Source organism: Balearica regulorum, chromosome 3 (assembly GCF_011004875.1).
Source record: "Balearica regulorum gibbericeps isolate bBalReg1 chromosome 3, bBalReg1.pri, whole genome shotgun sequence".
NCBI lineage: Eukaryota > Metazoa > Chordata > Aves > Gruiformes > Gruidae > Balearica > Balearica regulorum.
In genome coordinates, this window is record NC_046186.1 from 67733170 (window position 1) to 67755216 (window position 22047).

Genomic DNA, 22047 nt, shown 5'->3' on the forward strand with positions numbered 1-22047 from the left:
AAAACAGTAACAAAGAATTTTTTAACTGGCTTTTTCAAAGTTCAGCAAGTTTTGGACTCAATGGTTGGAAAAATGGCCTTCTTTTAAATTATGTTGTTTGCATAAGGCTGAGAGGTCTCTCTGATGCTCTATCAATTGGATCCATTTGCTCATGTGAAGGGAAACACAACCATTTCTGTCACTGGAACTGCTTTGGCTGCAAGTGCAGACTGGACAGTTGTATACAGAAATGAACAGTCAGATGTTTACTAGTCCAGGCTCTATCTCTGCTCAAATTCATTTTCAGGATAGCTGTATCAACAAATTAGGGGTATAATTACAGTTTCCTGTCTCAAACAACAAACTTTGACTAAGACTGCATGTGAATCAGTGTGAACTTGGTACATTATCATATTTGCCTAATAAGAATGACAGGACAAATTAAATTTTCGTTATCTGTGGGAGCACCAGTTTTGAGGGAAACTGTTGTTACAAAGTGACCATTTTATTTTAACGACTTTTTAAGAGGTGTATTCTATAGCATATCGAAGCAATACAATTAATACCTCTAATAGCCCCATTACCTGTTGGTCATCTGGAGTCCATATGCCACAGGTGATCTGACTCTCCAAGTTTATTTCCGAAGACCAGTGTCTTTGTCCACTGACTGAACCGACCAGCACAAATCCATCTCTGTAGGAGATAAGTGCTTGAGTCCCATCATGGCTCCATGTAAAGTCGCTTACCTTAACATACCAAAGACAAGAAAAGAGATATATGGGCCATGTAGCAATTTTTTCTTGTTTTAGTAACAACTAGCACTGCACGGAATTAGACAGGGCAACTATTAGCCCAGTTGTAACTCTGATGTCACGGCTATTGGATACAGCAACTGTCCTTGCAAAGTGTCTTTGTGACACTTCTTGGATATTCCTTTCAGTAAAGAAATGTTCCATTTTCTCCTGTGCTTTTCAAAAAGTAAAAAGGACCATTCATTGTCCTCTTCATTTTGCCTCTCAGGACTTGATCACTCTCAACTGCAGAGAAAACAAGCATACCAACCTGTGCCCCCCGATCATTCACAAGCTCCACAGACCATCTGCCTTCATATTGTATCCACACAAATATTCCTCCATCTGCATCGCAGGTTGCTAATTTCTGGAATGGTTCGTTCCATCTCACCAGCACAACCTTAAAAGATTACAAACAAAAACAGCATTACCAAAACTGCATGTTGTGCTAACAACTATTTAACAAGAACCAGTTAAACATCACCGCATTTAAATAAACATCACTGCAAAATAAACATCACCGCATTTAAATCCTGAAGATGTACAAAACAGCAATTTTCAGCACAGCATTAGGCGCCTCTCTAGAGCAGCTGGAATAGTTTTGTCATGGCTGTCAGGAAACGCACAATCTCTCACCGTCAGGCATTTTTGGAAGGCATTGCATGCTTTCAAGAAAAACATACTGTACACTGGATTTCATTACAGGAGTGGCAAACGGGAGGCCCCGTATAGAACATCCAACACCCTTTCAAATGATTTCCCGCACCGTAATCTCAGACTGTCAGACTCTACGTCAAATTGTTGCCTCTTGCTGACTTCAAATGAAGTTGCATGCACCAGCATCAGACTGAATTTGAATACTCATATCAACAGTGACATGAAAAAAATTTGAGCATCCCAAATTATTAAAAAATAGAAGTTTCATACAAAAGTTGCTTTGCTTCTACCTGCAGAAGGAATACAAAGCTGTTTTAGGCTCTTCCCTCCGCATTAGAGCTATCTGGGCTTTTCTGGAGAATCTAATCAAGTCTAAACCTACCAAATTGTGCTCTCATTTCTAATTAATATCAATTTAACAAATACAGTATCTCTTAAGACCTCAGTATAGAACTGAAAAAAACATGTCATCTTAGTGCCTGAAGTAGAAATTAGCTGTAAAAGCATTTACCTTCTGTTAGTGACTTTTTCTTAAAAACTTTTTTCCAAATTAGTTTTATTTCAAAAACATGCAGATATACAAGATGCTCATGTTCATACACAAGGAGATTCCTCCCAGTTACTTTACTGAGACTCAGCATATGCAAACAAAGAAAACATATTTTAAATAGTCAATCAGTAGAGTGTTATTTTACTACTAAATGGGCATCCAGCTCTAATGATGTTTTTTCGTAAATCTAAACAGATAATCAACCATCTAAAAGAGACAGAAAGACATTTTCCTGAAATATATTTTGCTGTTTACAGAGATGGACTGATGCTCCTAAAGATACCAGTCCTAAGATGAGCTCTGAGTAGACAGACCCACCACATTCACAATGAAGTCAGCAGTCATTTTCAGAATTAGGATATAAACATGCATACCTGAAACCTAAACCTGACAGCTGGAGAAGGATGACCTTACGCTTATTTAGTGAGTGCTACACTTATTCAGAGTGTCAAGGGTCAGAACTCCAGAACGTGTACACGAGTGGAGCTCACCAGCCCGAAGCATCAACCCTTGAACAATTAAACAACTACAAGAAAACTGTTTCTTCATGCATACGTGAAGATTATGGGGAGAAACGAGTATGACAAACCACCTCTCTGATGTTAAGCAGCTAAGAAGAATCCCATTGAGATTTTGCAGAAAAACACTTGCTTCTGCTTGATTATAACCTTGCAGCTGCACTCCAAGTCACAAGTCCTGCCTCTAGTCAGGTGAATTATATCATGCCACTAGATGGATTATATCACACATGGCTTTTTTTTGGATGAGCAGTAAATAAAATATTCCAATATATTAATACAAGCAGCTGTACTTTGGTAGAAGCTTCACTCTGTCCTTTTCATCTAAACAAGACTAGCACAGACTTTTCAAAATTTTGTTTTCTATTTCATGTAACTCCATGCACAAAACCATCATTTCATCCATCCTTAAGAAAAACACAATGAGGTAACTGTACTTGCCAGTAATGTCTAACAGTATTACAAAAGAAGTGAAGAAACCCCCATATGTATCACAAGGATAACACAGAAAAATCTTCACCCCAGCCTTTAAGGTTGGGAGCTGCTAAGGCTAAGGATGCCTATTAATAGGGTAGAAGGTATTTATCACCACTGAAAATCAGGCCTTTAATGCTTAGACAGTACCCATGTTGGACATTTCATAGATCAGACAGAATATATTGCTGGAGAAAATTCAGGAGCAAAAGATAAAACTAATAGTTCAAGTGACATGTTTTTTAACTAACACCATCAAAGGTGCTGCTATCTATCTTAAAATTGCCCTGTTTTGTCTGACAAAGATTTGAGACAAGCGTACGATTTTATAGATTCAACACACAAGCTGACTAAATGATACAAATTATTGGCAAAGTGACAAGTTGCCTTGACGTCATTTGTCTCTTTTCTATTCTAAATAGGAATCTTGTTAAAACTTAAAGATACCTTTTCATTCAAATTCTGTACAAAATGGCTTTTCTTTGGATTTGATAAAACACCCAAGGATATATTTGAATGTAAACCAGGTTAACCAGAGCATCCCTCTCTCCATCCCAATTAGATACAAATTAGTAACTTCCAAAATAAACTTACTGCTTCACAGTCACAAATGAAAATGAGACAATGATTTTATATGCCTTCTGATTACATGCTTATAAGGAAGCAAATTTGTAATTTGAAAATGCAACTTCAAACACAGAGTAAATGTTATCATTTTATGAGGTCATTTTAAAAGACGCTTCCATCATTTACATTTAACAACTGACTACAGGTGCTGATTCCACAGCTGCTTTGAATATTTCCAATTTAATTTTTTTTTTAATTTTTCATAACATGAAGCAGAGATAAAGAAAGAAGTATTGCCCTAAGAATTAAAATTACTTTTGGCTTTTATGTTGGCTAAAATGCAAAGCATATGAAAACATACCCCATTGATAGCACACTTAAATAACGCATAAGCTTGAATTACCTCTCTGCAAAGAGGAATTTTATTGCTAACCCATAAACACAAAGATATCATTGCTTTCACTAACAGCTTCAACTCACAGGGGACCCATTTTTACTTCTGCCTTTATGGTTCTCTGCTTCCCACTTAGCATCTTCACACAGGTAGTGAAGGACTAAACTGTTTTATCTTGTATTGAAAGTGCAAAAATGTTGGTGTGCCAAAGAAAGTAATCTGTGGACTATTTGTGGTCCACACAGCCTTTGTATATTGCCTAATTATTTGGCTGGTTTGTTGTTTGTCGTTTTTTTAAATACTATAAAAATCACAAATTGTGTTTGCTTTACTCTAGAAAAAATTTGTATCACAGACATTAATCACCTTCTAAGCTGGTATCTCATAGAGGAAATGATCGCCCATGAATGAAACTTCAAGAAACTCGTGGACTAATACATTAAGTACAATGTAAAGGCCAACGTATTGCTGCCAAACAGGATGCTTTCCATTAAGTTCAATGAGCTTTTGAATCAGGGTCTTACGTTTTCTTTTTTATGCAATGCATAATGGTGAAAAATTTGTTTCAAAAGTGGAACATTCAGCATCTTCAATAGCTCTGTTTTAACTGTCAACTTGATTTTCAGAAATTAAATTTAATTAATCCTAAAGGTGCTAGATACTCTCCCCAAGAACTGACTGCAGTATTTTAATGCTGCAAACACAGCAGAATCAGCAAAAAATAAAACCTTTAAAAATTATTTTCATCACTGTCCTGGGTTCTGCTGGGATAGAGTTAATTTTCTTCCTAGCCATTGGTGTAGTGCTGTGGTTTGGATTTGGGATGAGAATAATGTTGATACCACACTGATGTTTTTAGTTGTTGCCAAGCAGTCAAGGACTTTTCAGCTTCTCACACTGCCCTGCCAACGAGAAGGCTGGGGGTGCCCAAGGAGCTGGGAGGGGACACAGCCAGGACAGCTGACCCCAGCTGGCCACAGGGATATTCCATACCATATGACATCATGCTCTGTATATAACTGAGGGGTGGGCTGGGAGGCAGTTGGCTGAAGAACTAGCTGAGCATCGGCTTTGGATGGTGAGTAACTGTGCTGTGCATCACTTGTTTTGTATATTCAATAATCATCATCATCATCATCATCACCACCACCACCACCACCTCTTCCTGTCCTGTCAAGCTGTATTTATCTCAACCCACAAGTTTTAACTTTTTTTTTTTCTCACCCCTTTTCAACTCTCTCCCCCATCCCACTGTGGGGGAGCGAGCAAACGGCTGTGTGGTTGTTTTAGCTGCCTGCTGGGTTAAACCACAACAATCACAAACTAAGGATATATGAGGATTTGTTATTCTCAACATTAAAAAACTTATGTATAAAATTAAAAGGGAAAATACTGTTAACTTACAGTTGGGAGATGAACCCATGCATTCACTTCCACTACTACAGTCTAATCAAGAATGAAACAATAGATAACATTTTTCTATTAAAAATGTTGTGTAAACATAAATTATAGGTTATGAACCTCAGTTACTTCCCCGTACTTCTCATCTTCACAGATGCTCCATTTGGAAAAGGCCTTGTCTTGTGGCAAAGGAAATATCTGTACTACTCTAATTGAAAAAACAACAATAATTTATTTTTTTAAAAAAAGATTACTTAATTATGCTTCAAAATTTCCATTTTCATTCACTCTAATGCTTTTTGGTCCACTACTGCAAATAACAAAACAAAGTCTAATCAGTGTCTGGCCTGGAAGATCATCAAGTTTCTTAGAAAGACACTACCACAGAAAGACCATCATGCAGCTGGCAATGTTATTATTTATTAAAATCTTAGACAGGAAATTTTGAGTAACCGCATTTTTGGAGTAGCACATATGTGATTTATAGTAAATGTGACCTCTTCCCAAAAGAAACCAGGTTTGGTGATTTAAATTCAATATGTGCTATTGACACTTTTATTAATTTTTTCACATTTTCTAACACAAGACTGCTAAAATCCAAAGCATTCTAAGAGCTTTTGCTATTTCTAATTTCATTACAGTTTTCGAAAGAGATGACTGAAAATATGATACTAATCAATCTTCCAACAGCAGAAGTACTTCATCCAGAATACTATACAACAGTCATTACCGAAATCTTATCTCTGTAGTCCCTAAAACTTATGCTACCTAACTGCTAGAGAGGCAAGGGACAAACATCTAGAAAAAAAACCCCGACTGAATATCTAGGGCAATTAGTTCCTCGAGTTCCTTACCAAATTTAGATAGATTTTATTACTGAAAGGAAACTATGCTATGCTGTAGTGAGTCACAGTGAGTAATGTTTTTTTATCTCTGATCTTCCATCCATTTTACTGCAGAGCGGGCATATGCTCTGAAGATAGAGGTCTTCTCCAGCATTCATGTTCTCATACGCTATGGAGATCTGCTTGCAGACAGACTATGGCAGCAATAAAAAGTAGAGAATGGTTGATGACAAATATTTGATTACAGCACAATTTGCTACACCTGGAGAGCCACATTCCTTTATCTGAAACTACAAGTGAACTGGGTATCTCTGCAGGGTGCACAGGATTTAATGCATTATAACTCCCATTGAGCGTATACAACACTGAATATTCTATGCAACTGCTGGCCTCCTCCCGCCCCAATAAATCATGCTACATTTTTAATGCTACTGGAAGTGCTGATATGAATCCCCCTTCCAAGGAGCCATGGCAAAAGACCTAACTATTCCTAGGACAGAAATAGAAAAACTAATTGAGATAAGGCTATTGCATACAATAGCAGAGTACAGGACTCAGTCGGTCTGAAGGCTTCTTCTGATCTTGTGCTTTTAGGAAAGTACTAAAGTTTTTAAAGGAACATATAAGGGTTGAAACAAAGCATGGGAAAAGGGGACTGGAAAATTTACCTAGGATCACTGAGCATCACCTAGTTGCTGTATCGAGCAATCCTATTGTGCAATCCCCTAATAAGTAGATTGACCTTCACTCATGGTTACGAGTACAGAGAAATACATGCATATAGTGCATATAGTATGTGCAACACACAGGCACACATTATGGTTGACTAATGGCAACAAAGATGAAGAGATGTGTAAGTACATTTATCAAAGAAAAAAGATGAGTGTACAGTGGGGAACAGAAATGAAACAGAAAAGTAAAGGGATCAGAGAAACCAGTAACAACCTTTACTTGCTAATACAGTTCAGTGTCTCTCTCTACACAATATACAGACATAGATATATACATATAATGTGTATGTACATTACATACCTATAACATGAGTGTGCGCATGTACACACATCCCTATTAAATACTTGAGGAAACTCTGCCAACTTTGTACATTTTTTGACTTGAAGTTAGTTAACTAAAGCAGATTTTTATAATGAAAATGTAATTATAAGAGACGACAGGGGCCCAGAATAAGCAGTAGGGTTGCAGTTAAGAAGCTGTTGTTTCTCACTATACTTTACCTATAACCAATGCTTGGTTCTAAATGGTTCTATGTACGTTTAGTTCAATGAAATGTAAAGTTTAACTATTTTTTAAATATTATTATTTTTAAAATAATGGCTATTCAAGTTTCTCTCTCCTAATTTCTCATGATGCAAATAGATTGTTTGCAACTGTTATTTTCATCTTCGCTTATGACCTTCATTTCTTGCCATGACAATAATGCCATGATAATTCTCTCCATTCAAACTAATTCAATAACGCAGACAAAGAGCATCACGTAGGTATTCTTCCTAGTAATAACACTAGACAAAAAAAAATCAGCAGGTATGGTAGACAGCTAGTTCACCTCTCCTGGGCTGGCACACTCATCTTCCTGTTCTACTTGTCTTATATTGCATTCTCTAATGATACAGTCCCTGTCTCTCCCACACCCGCGGAGCTTTGACTTTTTGTTTCCAGAGACATTACACCCGGGTGGAAGTGCTTCGTTTGCATATGGAGCTGTCAGTTTCCAAGGTACGATACCCATCAAGGAATTATTATTAAGAAGAAACTACTGCTATTAATAACAAAGATTGTGCTGCAGCTAAAGAATGGCAAATTTATAATAGTGTCTACATTTCTTGAGAAAAACTGTCAACTTGCAACAGGGGCTGCATGTTACACAGTGGGTAAAGGAATGGCGAACGAATTCTTGGAGACAGAAAACACCATCCAAACTCTGTTTGTTTAGTCTACATAATAAGAAAATGAACTCTCTTCCTGTAAGGACTGGAATGGCCTCTGGCTATCTCAGGGATGGATGTCCTTTAATGAACCTTAGCCCTGCTGCGGGAGAAGTCGCGGTCACTGGTGATGCGCGCCCACGGCACGGCAGCTGCTCACAGCCCCGGAGGGGTTCGGCTGCTGTGGGTAGCGCCTTCCAGGGCCACTCATACATTAGAGGTCTGCCGCTTTATCCCAGGACCCTACTTGTTCCCTCAAAAAAAGTGTATTACTCTGCCAGCAGCTGTCATCTTGTTTTTTCTGCTCTTTGACAAGGAGCTTCAATTTCTATAAATACTATTTAAACAAATGTAACAACATTCTTGTGAGAGATGATATGAAAGCTACTAACTACAGGATTTTACTAACTACGGGGTTTTAAAACACAAGAAAAAAAACTAGACCAGATTTGAATAGCTTTTTCTATTTTTTTTTTTTAAACTGGAAATCTAATTTCATTGTGTAACGTCAATAAGCTAAGCATGAGATCTGTGTCAGCTGGGGCCTTAACCTTGTGCTAACTGAAATCAGAGGTAAGGCTGGACCAGTGAGAAGGTGCTGACCTTACCAGACCTGAAAGGTCCAATTCTGTGTTGGGTTTACATGGCAAGGTTTTGGTAGCTGGGGGGGGGGGGTGGTGTGGTGTGGTGGTGGAGTGGTGTGTGTGTGTGGTGCTACAGGGGTGGCTTCTGTGAGAAGCTGCTAGAAGCTTCCCCTGTGTCTGACAGAGCCAATGCCAGCCGGCTCCAAGACGGACCCGCCGCTGGCCAAGGCCAAGCCAATCAGCACCTCTGTGATAACATATTTAAGAAGGAAAAAAACAGTTAGGGAGAGCTTTTGCAGCCAGAGAGAGGAGTGAGAAGATGTAAGAACATCTGCAGACACCAAGGTCAGTGCAGAAGGAGGGGGAGGAGGTGCTCCAGGCGCTGGAGCAGAGATTCCCCTGCAGCCCGTGGTGAAGACCATGGTGAAGCAGGCTGTCCCCCTGCAGCCCATGGAGGAAGGATGAGGGGGTGTAGAGATTCCACCTGCAGCCCCTGGAGGACCCCACGCCGGAGCAGGTGGAGGCACCTGAAGGAGGCTGTGGCCTGTGGGAAGCCCACACTGGAGCAAGCTCCTGGCAGGACCTGTGGATCCGTGGAGAGAGGAGCCCACGCCAGAGCAGGTTTGCTGGCAGGACTTGTGACCCCGTGGGGGACCCACGCTGGAGCAGTTTGCTCCTGAAGGTCTGCACCCCATGGAAGAGACCACACTGGAGCAGTTTGTGAAAGACTGTAGCCCGGTGGGAGAGACCCACGCTGGAGCAGTTCGTGCTGTAGCCCGTGAGAGGGACTCCATGTTGGAGCAGGGGAACGATGAGAGGAGTCCTCCCCCTGAGGATGAAGAAGCGGCAGAAACAACGTGTGATGAACTGACCATAACCCCCCACTCCCCGTCCCCCTGTGCCGCTGAGGGGGGAGTGGAGGTTGAAGCCGGGAGTGAAGTTGAGCCCGGGAAGATGGGAGGGGTGGGGGGAGGTGTTTTAAGATTTGATTTTATTTCTCATTCCTCTACTCTGTTTTGCTTAGTAATAAATTCGATGAATTTCCTCTCTAAGTTCAGTCTGTTTTGCTCGTGACAATAATTAGTGAGTGAACTCTCCCTGTCCTTATCTCAACCCATAAGCTTTTTGTTGTACATTTTCTCCCCTGTCTAGTGAACAAGGGGAGTGATAGAGCAACTCTGGTGGGCACCTGGCCCCCAGCCAGGGTCAACCCACCACACTTCTTCTGACCATAGACTTCCCTGCGGCTTTCATGTGAAAATCTACTCCAAAGCAACTACATCCCTAACTCAAACACCTCAGATAAGGTTCTAAAGTTAAGTACAATGTAGCGATACATTAGAAGTTCTGTGCCATTTTGTTCAACGTCCCATGAATTGTTCAATGTTCTCATTTTTCTCCCCTTTTTCCTTGGCATTTGTTTTCATAATGCTCAGAGCAGGTACCAGGCTGATAAAGACTCCATCATCTGCTCAGCTGCAGAAAAAGCAAAGGCCAGGTAGGAGCAGTGCAGTTTACCAGCAATAACCCTCTGAGTGAGCACAGCGGAGGTAACCATTCACGCAGCACTCCCTCGCTCTCCGTGTGAGCGGATGTTACCCTCTGCAACTAACAGTGTGGTTGCTCACCCACTGGGAAGAGCGTTGATGCTCCCTACCAAGTTTTGCCTATTTGCTTTGCAGACGAATGCCACACATGCCTATTTTTAAAAGGTATCTTGAGGTTGGCATCCAACCCACCACATATACCTATTTTTGAAAGGTATCATACAGTTGGCATCCAATCCCCAATGGAAGGCAGTCCGACCTTTAAAAGCTCTAGGGGATGATTTTGACAAATAGGTAACTACAAGAAAAACTTGTTTTGATAGCTTCTTTGAGGAGGGACTGTACTTAGTGTGAAATGTTGTCTTAAAAATACCTAGACTGTCAACATCTCACTGAATACATTTAGGAGTCTTGATAGTAAACTGCCAAGATGAGAACACAGAAAGGCTCTAAAGCTTTATAAATCTCTTCACATTCCTTAAGTCATGCACTTCATTTGAAGAACTACACTCCCAAAGTCTATTAATCCCAAGGATTTGCCATGTTACCACTTTATGTGTTCACAGAACACAAACATGCCATCTGATCATCTACCTTAGAGGAAAGCATCCCCAATACTCCTCAAAGGTACCAAAGAAGTGTTATGCTCCTACAAATGAAGTGGCTCCCAGGGCCAGTTCCAAAGGAATTACCCTTTCACTTTGGGACACCATGTTTAATGGTGCCTTCAAAGAACTACAGTTGTAGGGGACATTTAAAAAAAACAAAACCAAACAACAGAAATTAGCTCTATCCAAGGCATATCCCATAAATGTGTTTGGGCAGCTGAAGATCTTTGATGGGTCACTTGTCAGAACTGGAAATTGCATGCGAGAAACAGACATGACAGGCGATACAAACCTTACGTGGGTGACAAGATGTTGGTATCTGGCTACCAGTTCTCATTTGAATAAGTTTCTTAACTATTCCTTCAAAGGCTAGTAAAGATAATAGTTGGGTATAATCTGAAGGAAAATAATTAAGGCATGAAAAGAGTAAAGGCCTGAAGTCAATCACCCACATGCACGAGGTATCTGCATACTATGTTCTTGGAAGGGAAATGGGTGGAGGTCTGCTCATCTCCCATGGCACAGACAATGGAGTGACAGTGATAAGGAGTATGGTCTGCTTTTGACTCCTTCACCTTCACAAAGAACTTCCAAGAGCTCCTTCACAGAAAAGATAACTGTTTCCACAGAGAACTCTACAAAAGAGTTATGCCATGCTCACTTCCAGTGAGGGAAACTCATTTATAGCATGTACTTTACTACCTCTGTCTCTTATCAATGGTCTTCCTGCCCTTAACCATTCCTGCAAGATCCTTCTGTTTCATTGCCCACATATACTTCCCAGAAGTGCAGAGGCAAGCCCAAGTTCACTAAAAATAAATCAAAACTGAATGTTGATAAGGATGAGCAAAAGATAAAATAGCACCTCCATCGCCTTCCTTTATAGGAAGAAAGATTTTGCTTTGTTCTAGTTTCCGTAGAGATAAAACCACCATAATAAAGAAAGGAGAGAGCACTATTCTGTCTAAAGATGAACAACCATTTTACCTTAAGACCAAAATACCCAGAGCAAAACAGTTCCCACTCTCTAGCAAATCACTGATGAACACCATTAGGAAAGGTCCATTGCTGTTAAAAATAAGACACATGCAATAACTGTGCAAAGTTGGCAGTTCGTTGAGTTTGAGCATCTACGGTCAAATATTTTCCCACAAGAAAAAAAGCACCAGATTTAAAATTCTCTGGTATTTAGCCTTTTAATTAAATTTAGCCTTTTAATTAATTTTAAATTAAAAGTACATGAGCCTAATGCTCATTTCACTAAGGTCTGACATAATTGGATTACAGATGGTATAAATCAGGACCATTTTACAACCTTCACCTTTACATTCACTTTTGGGCTGTGTATAAGAAGCTCAGTGTAAATGAACCTCAAGCTTTAAAAAGAAGAATAACACTCACTGACATCCACTTATGCATCATAACCATATACGAATTCAGAGACCACACACATCTTTGTTAGAGGTTCCAAGGAGAGGAGGGAAAAAACCAACAAAAACACCCCACATAAGACAGATTTAAAATTGTCTTTTTTTCCTGGCTAGAAATACAGAAAAATATTTGATGCAGAGAAACAGACTCTGTAGCAGAGCCTATTGCTTTTATTCTGTCTCTTCTTTTTAAAAATATGCAATTAAGGACAAAATGCTGTTTGGAACCATGTATTATACCCACAATGGATAACCAAATAATTAAAAAAAAAAAAAAACAAAACAGAGGAGATAGGATAACAATAAAGATTATTGAAAACCATTCCTACTCAAAATGAACCACCTCTGCTCTGCTTTCTCAACAGCAGCTACTTAGGAATTCCTATAGTATCCTTCTACCTTCTAAATGCTATCTTGTTTGGGAATACCTAATGGGCTAATGAATTGCTGGAAAAAGTCAGTGAAGTGACTATGACAGAGGGACACTCCCTTATACTTGATCTTCCCAGATTGGCCATTAAAAATTCCTGACAAAGTGTTCATATAATAGTGAAATATAATTTTATTGCTTTACATGTATATATGCATGCATGATAATATTATTCAAGGCAAAAAAACCCCACTTGCACTACTAGAAAACTTTAAAGGAAATTCATAAAAATGTAATTTTTTTTTTTTTTTAATAGAACTGTGTTAGTTAACACAGAGAAAGTACATAATACAAGTTCTTCACCTTCTGGAGCCTATTCTGAGAAGTGTCAGAAAAATAATGGTGTCTCATGACCACATACTGAGGATCTGCCCATATCAAATATACTAAGTTTGTCTGTATCAAATATACTAAGGTAATCTAATTTTTTTTGCTCATCAGATATTCAAACTCATACAGCATGATAACTAACATTTTTCCAGGTTTCTGAATATCATCATCAGCATTTGTGGTAGAGATTTTATAATCAGAAGCCAGCCAATGACTCTGCTGATGATTTTACAGGGTAGACTATTACTTAGCTTGCACCTGCTTAGCTGAAATGACTGTAACAGTCCTCCAAACAAGCCTTATATAGGACCTGACTGCAGTGTAAGCTTTGTGCAAGTCCTCTCCATGGAGACGAACTTCACCCTTTAAGAGCTGCACTAAAAACTTAGGTTTTGTCACCAATGTACACAGAAAAGACCTTAAAATTCACAGACAAGTGTCAAAAAGTGTTGTCCAAGCGTGATTATTTCTCTGACAGCTACAATACTTCAACCTTAATTTTTTTTCTTCAAACACAAGGAAGTAAAAATAATCCAAACTTGAGTAAGAGCACTGATCAGCACTTCAAATCTATTAACATTTCCCAGGTGATAATAGCTGTGCACTAATCTAATTAAGGTGAGTTATAAGGCAGACTGGAGACAAATGGTATAGCTGGGCATTTCACTGCTGAAGGGGGACTACTTTACTATTCCCAGTTCCCAAAGAAATACTCATCTATCGTTATCCTGATCATCAAGTCCAACCATAAGACCTCTGTGTGAATTACACGCAATTGTAGAACTTTTTGGGCCATCTGAGGAATATCGGTGACTGTAAATTAGTCACGGAAACTGAGAACAGAAAACGTTTGCATAATCTTCAATGGACTGCCTGGACTGTCTTTGCATGACTCACAGAGACCGTGCATCCCTAACCCTTCTGCGAGAATGATGAAATTCTACGTTACTTTGCAAAGGTAGGACGCCTGCTTTAGCTTCCACCACGAGGCCACCACCTGAACCCTCGCCTGCTGGCTGCCCCTGAGTGGGTTCAGCTAGTGGCATTTGGAGCAGCTATTGAGTCAACTGTATAATTGTCGAGATGGACATAGAAAACAAAATGGAAAATGAAATAGTGTCTACTTCCAAGGCAAACGATGCCAGGGAGGGACCAGGCAGTAAAACAGGGATTGCAGAAAGGGCAGAAGAGTCACTCAGCACCTGCACCTCTCGGGACAGAAAGGAGAATCTAAATTAACAATACAAATAACTAAAAATCACAATATTTACATGCAAAACATCTAGTTTAGTGTATTACAATAAATAAGACAACAGATACCTAGCAAGAATTACTTTGTTACCATATATTACCCCCCATGCAGGCTCTGATTCAGGCTTGAGACACACTGGCCCACCTAATTTGCAACTGATACAATACAAACTTCTGACAATGTGAACACTAGCTAAAGAAATGCCATACTCTAAAAATGCCAAATAGCAGATTTTGAAAATGTCATCTTGGCTTTTGGCTGGCCTGCAATTCTGCACAGACTGTATTCAGAGCAAACCCCTGTAAGCAGTTTTATCCTAATTTCTTATTTCTTCATGAAATAAAAACTGTACCACGATACAGTTGGCCAAGTGACCAATAATTTTACTTGTTTGACTTCCCAGAGAACACAAGGGAGCTATAAATAAGGGGTTCAATCAGTTACTCGGATACAAGGATTGCAACAGGCAAAGTGGACAACCCCGGAAAGCACAAATCACTGCTATTCCTTTTTACTGCTGCGGCATAAATAAGCCTCAACCAGAAGGGACCCTCATGTTGTTGGAACTGCAGAGTTTATGAACAAGGAGAGTCCTTGAAGTTTCTAGCCTTGCAGACAAAGCAAAAAGCAGGCTAGGAAAGCACTGCAGGGAAGGCTAGCTCTACGGAACTGTAAAATGACTGTATTTGCTCAAAGCACTCGAGGGGGCTGAACTACAGGTTGGGAATGCAATCCCTGGGCAGCCTAATGGGATGTAAGGGTCACCGTGAAATTACCGTATTGTTGGCCATAAGGGTGACAGGAAACACACACCTGACTGTCTAGGACAATACTTGACCTCATCTAATGCAAATATTAAGAAAGACACTGGTTACCTGTGGTGCAGAAAGCAGTTTTCAAGGACCTGAGCTAAAGCTGACTTGCTTATCAGAAACCAAAACCCACCAACTTTTAACAACCCAGCCAGTACATGAACCACAGACTAGAGATGAAAGTTGTCTGATCTGTATCCAAGAGCCCGAGCCAGCCAGCTTTTAAGCACTGCATCACTGGAAAGTAATTTTTATCGTTTAGATAGTTTATCCTTCAGTTCACTCAAAAAAAGAGAGGAAAAGCAGTAAGAGCAACACACATTGCTGCTCTTTTTTCCCCAGTAAAATCCTTAAGAAAGTTTCACCAGGCAAAATAAGCAGATGTTTTCTATCCCAAGTCACTTGCTTGCTGATGAGCATCTGGAATATGACCGAGACAAAAACTGAGTGAAGGAATGAACTGTATTTAGGGAAACAAGTCTGCCTGTGCACTGCCTCTACGTTATCCGGATACCATTTCCCTCTCTCCTGTCATATGAAAGCCTCAATGCAGACAGCTCTCCTTTCAGGTTTACAGTAAAATGAGAACTCATCTGGCTAGGCACAGCAAAGAAGCAGAGACAGGTGACTACCAAATTTTTCCAAAAGTGAAAAACCTCCTAAATTAAAAATGAATCTTTATCTCAAATCAAAGGTTACAGTATTTAAGCAATGTATTCTCACTGGACAACTTCTACATCTCTGTCAAACACCCTTAAAGAGCTGGAGAGTTCCCAACCTGAAAACAACTGTTCCAAGCAGTAAGCTTAGATGAGAGCCGGTGCTACCCCACCTAAGAGCCCAACCATGTCTGTGCTACCAAGCCTTCCATACCAAGCTGCTGCAGCTTTCCTCCCACCACAAAGCATTCTTCCTACTCTCCAGGCCAGCACACTCCCCACATTTAAGTCTTCTATCTCTATGTTTTAGATATTTCCAGAGAAGGACTCTAGACTGTGTACACAAGTAGCAGCGTAAACTCATTCTCCCTGCCCTCAATTCTGCATTTTCCTTACAAACATGGTTTTGGGTTTTTTTACTATTTATTCATCTGCATAATTTCTGATGCCTTTGTCTGTGGGGGAAAAAAAAAGCCCCCCATCTTTATATTAAGTAGAAGAATTAGGCAATAAGACAAGATTCTGCAAGAAATTGTGGAACAAACATCACTAAAGTATTTAAAACTGTAAATATACAACATGGATTTAACATAGGTATTGTTAAAAAAACACTGCCATAATCCAAGAGGTTGCCCACAAGCGCTACAGGCTGTGTTTTCTGACTGCCACGGTTCTATGAAGTTCAATTTCAAAAGCAGAAAACACTGCCACTGGACATCCCCTTAGCAAGCAGCAATGTTACTTCAGACTGGGCTGAAGAAAATATTTGTCTTCATTCTATGCATAATCTTGGTGTCTTTTCTTTATGATACTTTACAGATTTTAAAGTAATTTAAACTCTTTTAAGAATGTTAAAAAAAAAGTAATTGAAGTTTTGAGATATTAGATTAAAGGCAAATAATAAACCAAACAAATGCAAGTGGAGTCATGCAAGTCCAACAAGTACTGGAATGAAATGAAAAATCAAGGAACATAAGACATTATTAAATATTACCGTAAGTAACAGGACGATATTCAGGAAACTGTATTTTAGGTTAAATATAAAGTAAAGCTTTCAGCAATGAAAGAAATTGTTGAACAGTCTTCTAAAAAAAAAAAGTGGAATGAAGCCAATCTTTGGAAAGACTTCACACAAATTTTCACATAGCATTAGATGGTATATTGCAGGGACTTTTTTTTTTTAGTGTTAACTGACTACACGTGGTTATTGCAGTTCAGTGGTTCTGTTTTTAAAACACTATTTTCTTATTAAGTGCAATTTCAGAAAAAGAATTGTGTTTTATTAATAAACACAACAATAAATCATTTTCATTTTCTATTTTTTTTTATAGAACAGTATCACTTTAAAGCTCACTTGAATGCTGAAGTGTCACACATATATGGAATAAAGACATATTATTTCAGTATGATAAGCGTGTGATAGAAAGATACAGTCCTGTCCTATGCATGAGGGTGAAGGGGAATGATCTCTGTCTTTATACAGCTATGATTAAATCACAATTTTTGTGTCTATCTATAACCTAGGGGTATAGGTGATGGCTGCCCAGACGGTCTGCCAGCTATTTTCATGTCTGCATGCAGATCTCCAAGTAATCAGTCATTCCAGTAAGTTTTGCTCTGTGTGTGCTCTTGTTACCCTTTGAAATGTTAGTCTGCTAGCATTCTCAGAGTACACCATCTTCCTAAAGAACAGCAGATGGAGTGAAACAGTCCGGGAGTCATTCACTTTTTCAGAAACCTTCAGTAACAAAGTGGTGACATCACTAGCATGGTGATCAAACAGCTCCATTTGGAAACTGTTCATATTACTAAGCAGCTAGTGATCCTGAGGTGGGGTAGGGGCGGGAAGCTAATTGTATGAGGTGGTCTAGAGGGGATCATATCATAATCCAGAAATCGGTGTCCCTCTTTCCAAAAAAAGGCAGATGGAAGGTTAGGGCAACAGATCAACAGCGTGGAGTCAGAAATGGGACCCAAGATCCAACAAAGAGTAATTTTCATCAAGCAAAATCCTCTAAGGAGTACCAAAGAGTACTCTGCGGAGAACTCAAGGATGCTACATGGACCATCAAGTACTGCAATGCTTAGACACAGGAGTGAAGGAGCCCCAGTGAACCGACTCGTGACCAAGCTCAGCTAGCACAGGACCGGAGATGAAGCTGAGCATCCCTGAACAGCAGAGCACAGGGATCCCACAGCTACAGCTCTCAGCCACCAGCTGCCTCCACCATCCCCCATCCCAGAGCCTCAGCTGGAAGGTGGACACATGGCTCATGGCAATCACTGCCTCGTCCTGCTCTGCAGTCCAACGGTACAGCCCACCAGCTGGAAGTTTTTCAGTGAACCTCCATGTCGGCGTCAACCGCATCCTTGAGTTACATCCCGCTTTGCTACCATTACTATATGGTAACTCCTTCAAAGTACGTTTCTGCAGAAAATACCAACAAAAACATTGTTGTACCCTATTATGCCCATGGTATCCGTGATGCCGACACCTGCCCACTGCTTTGTCTGAGCCACGGCAGAGGCACGCTGACTGGCCTGCAACCGCACTCCCAATCCTCCTGACACTGTGTGCGCCACCAAATCTCAAACTTGGACTCTGAAAAACGATTTTGCTCTTAACACGCCGTTTGCCAAAGCTGACACTTTTGCCGAGGGTAAGGAGCGTGAGTCGGGGAGTCCTGGGCAGCGTCTCTCAGCAGAGAGCGAGAGAGTGCAGAAGAGGCAGCTACTGAGCCACCCCCGGTGCCCAGCCTACCAGTCTCACATGATCCTGAAATATTAGATTTATCAGTACTAAAAATAAAACCATGTGATGCAGACTCATGCACTGTAGAGTCTGTTGTTATGCAGTGAAACCACGATAGCTCAGATACTGTAACTATGAGCCAGTCATCTGGAGTTAATAGTTTTATTTGCATTCACGATCCAGCTAGTTAACACTATTTTAACAGAAATCATGCTAGCCTTTTTAGTTTTTCTAAAATTCTGTTATTATTACTGCATAGGCATATGCACAATTTATTATCCATTGATTTCCTAAAACTCTCAAGTAGGGTGGGAGTTTTTTCCATACCATTTTACTGATTCCAATCAGCAGGTTTGTGTTATGTTTGCCATTTGAAGGCCAAGTATCACCATTTTCCACTAACATTTTGGAATTACCTTATCTTCTGGCAATTAAGCAGAAATTAGTTTCTTCTCCTTTTTTTTTTTTGCGCATATATAGCTCTCCTTTCTCAAAAGCGTTTGATTTCAAAAGTGCTTTCAAAGATCTATCTCATATCTTTAAGATCTGCAGACAACATAATTACTGGTTTGGGGTGGTTTTTTTAATTATCCTAAAATATGTCACCTAAAAACAGGCACAACTCAGAGAATAGCTGTACGCCAGCACTAAGATGAATGTGCTTGTAAGACTGCAAGTACAATTCCTGAGGAGATTACTACAATAGTAAAATGGCAGGACTACATGAACTGACCATCCTGATGTCTGGCAAGTGTCAAATTCATTTAAGGACAAATATAATTTAATACAATTGAAAACTTAACAAAAATGATGAACTGCTCATCACCATGTACTCATATACATATCACATACTCACATGCATATCAATAAAAACCACGCATAATGGAACTGCACCAAGGAGATGTCCTTTTGCAGGCAAACAAAAAAAAAATTTCCTTAGTTTAGGTTTACCTATTTACTTTAACAGTTTAACTGAAGACATCAGGTAAAGACAACAGTTGCTTATGTCATGCCTTTGAGTCACTGTAAGTAAAACAAACTCCAGAACACAAGTGCAGAAAGTGGTCTTGCTTTAAGGGCATTTTAAAGAGATTAAGATCTTTTACTCATACGTGTAATGCACATATGACCAAAAGAAAGCAACTCAACACCTTCTACCCAAATTTACAATCACATCAGTTCCTGACCTTATTACATCTCTGGAATCCCATACCTGCACGCTTCGGTTTAGCCACAGACCTTGGTCACTTCAAGAGATGCTGGGAACCACCCTTACTCTCCCCCGGGCTACTCTGTTCAGCCAGTGCCTGAAAACAGACTGCTTTGAATTCAGGCATCACTCATGCAGAATGCTCTTTAGGATGTTATTGAGAATCAGAACTAATTTCACATCTTTTACACAAATACATGAATTACACCACTAAAGTCCTACCGAACACTTTATGTTAGGAAGGAAGAACAACCAGCAAAAGAACAGAAAAATATTCCTGGTAGCTAGAGATTGTTTTAAAAACTCAAGTGTGAGGCTTAATATCCCCTTCAAAATTCGTCAGCATGGATTATGGCAGCTGTAAATATTTCTGATATCCATTAAAAGAACCTTTTAAAAACCTTGTTAAATTCTTCAGCCTAACAGTTTACTGCCATAGTGTCTTTCCTAACTTAGTCACAGATCTAAACAAGAATTCCCTTTTATCAGTTTTGGAATTTGCAACCTTCTGATTCCTTTAAATATCCACTTACTTTAGTGCTTTAACACAAGGAAAACAGAAACTACCCCAACCTACCTTCTCTGTTACCATTTACTGGTTTATACAGTTCTAGCACATCTCTTTTCTGACTCATCTGCTTTCTAAGGTAAACAGTCACAGTTTTCTTCAGCCACTCTCCACAACCAAGATTTCCCTGTTTCTTTTTCAGCTTCATCTCATGTTCCCAGAACTCCCACTAACTCTCGAATGCTATTTTGAGGTGAGACGAGGGCGTTCTTGATGTATCAGCTTTCACTTTTGGTAACATTCTCCATGCTATTCTTTATTACTTTTCCTATGCTCAATGGTATGTTTTCAAAATTACCGGGATTTTTTCTTTTACTACTCTATTTTTCAAGTCCGCTGCATACTGAGAAAGAGCTTGCTCTTCTCAGGTCCAGGTTTTTCCTAAATGGAGGTCTCCAAGGAGGGGTGTAGGAGTGACAGCCTCATAGCTCTCCATGCTCAGGGATCAAACACCAGTTAAAGAATTCCCAATTCTGCCTTTCGGCAGGGCTAGCAGGGCAGGCACAATCCCACACCAGTGCTGTTTCATGCCTGTAAGAATGAAACAGTCCCCACCAGTTTAAAGTGGGGATTTATCAACGTACCACTGTTAGAAGGTATGTTGCTTCTGTGTCCAATACAGGTTTTGAGTCATATGCCAGCAAATTGACTCTCATCTTAGTAGTACCGTGCTTCTTAATAACCATCTGCAAAGGACAACGAAACTTTCTAAAAGCTTTCATCACTTAAATCAAATGATTTTCCATCTGCTAAAACACTTTCCTCCCCTTCAGTTCGGCACGACATCATTTTCTTCTGTGCAATCTTGATGGCTGTAATCTATAAATTGTGACCTGTTGATGACTATTATTTCAGCTAATTTATCAACTACTAGTATAAGCTTACTGGGCTGTAATTCTCCAGATGCTTCCTACAGCCTTCTAATACATTTAGTTCCATATTCTTATTATGTCTTTATTTCTAGTAAGACTGTACATATTTTGTCTAACACCTCAGCCACCTCATACTTGTGCTCTTTCAACAAATCTGGATGCATATCTGCAGTGAGGACTGGTACTAATAAATAATTTAACATCTCTGCAATATTCTACTTTCCTGAATTGCTCCCTTTGCACGTGGCAATCCGCCCAGCAGGCCCACCAGTTGTCTCACCAACTTCCAGCTTCTCATCCACTGAAAGCACACTCTGTTCTTTGGTCCTATTCCCTGAGCTGTGTATTCCACACATTTCAGTCTTTTGGGGTCCATTTTTACATGCTGTAGGATTACCTTATGGGCTTACTTTAAGAGTCCTACAGCCGGGCACCTTCTGAAGATAGTGGTCTTCTCTCCAGGCAAGGTACACACACAAGACCATCCAGTTACTGAATCCTGGCTGCTGGATCTCAGGACAGAGGCACTGCTCGGGATCTGCTGCAGATGGGGGAACTGCCAAGCCTCTCCCTTCCCTGCTTCTCTCACTTGCAGGACTACAGGGAAAAAAAGCTCTTGGTGCACAGGCTTGTGTCAGGGATCGCTTTTACTGTAACTTTCTCCCTGTTTGTTAGATCTCAAAACGCATCAGAAGGTGACAAAGTAATCTGATTTATAGTTTAACACACAAAAAAATTCAAGCACTTTTCTGCAGTCATCAAAAGTAGAATCACAAATATTAACAGTTCAAAAGACAAAAAGACAAAAAACTTTAGTATTTTCAAGTTAAATTCATAAATTTTGGGTCTGAGACATGACTTTCGAAGGCTTATATAA

At 39.8% G+C, this 22047-nt stretch overlaps 2 protein-coding genes across 5 annotated transcripts in view; one reads left to right on the forward strand and one right to left on the reverse strand.

Annotated features, from left to right (window-relative positions):
* SERAC1 (serine active site containing 1) overlaps window positions 1-22047 on the forward strand; it is a 379919-nt gene that overhangs the window by 227414 nt on the left and 130458 nt on the right. The window lies entirely within an intron of this gene.
* TULP4 (TUB like protein 4) overlaps window positions 1-22047 on the reverse strand; it is a 161761-nt gene that overhangs the window by 57581 nt on the left and 82133 nt on the right. For all 4 annotated transcript variants that reach the window (XM_075748312.1, XM_075748314.1, XM_075748315.1 and 1 more), the window contains 2 exons: window positions 1042-1170; window positions 564-725 (listed from right to left, as the gene is read on the reverse strand). In XM_075748312.1, the coding sequence (XP_075604427.1) occupies window positions 564-725; window positions 1042-1170 (291 nt within the window). The remainder of the gene's footprint in view (window positions 1-563; window positions 726-1041; window positions 1171-22047) is intronic.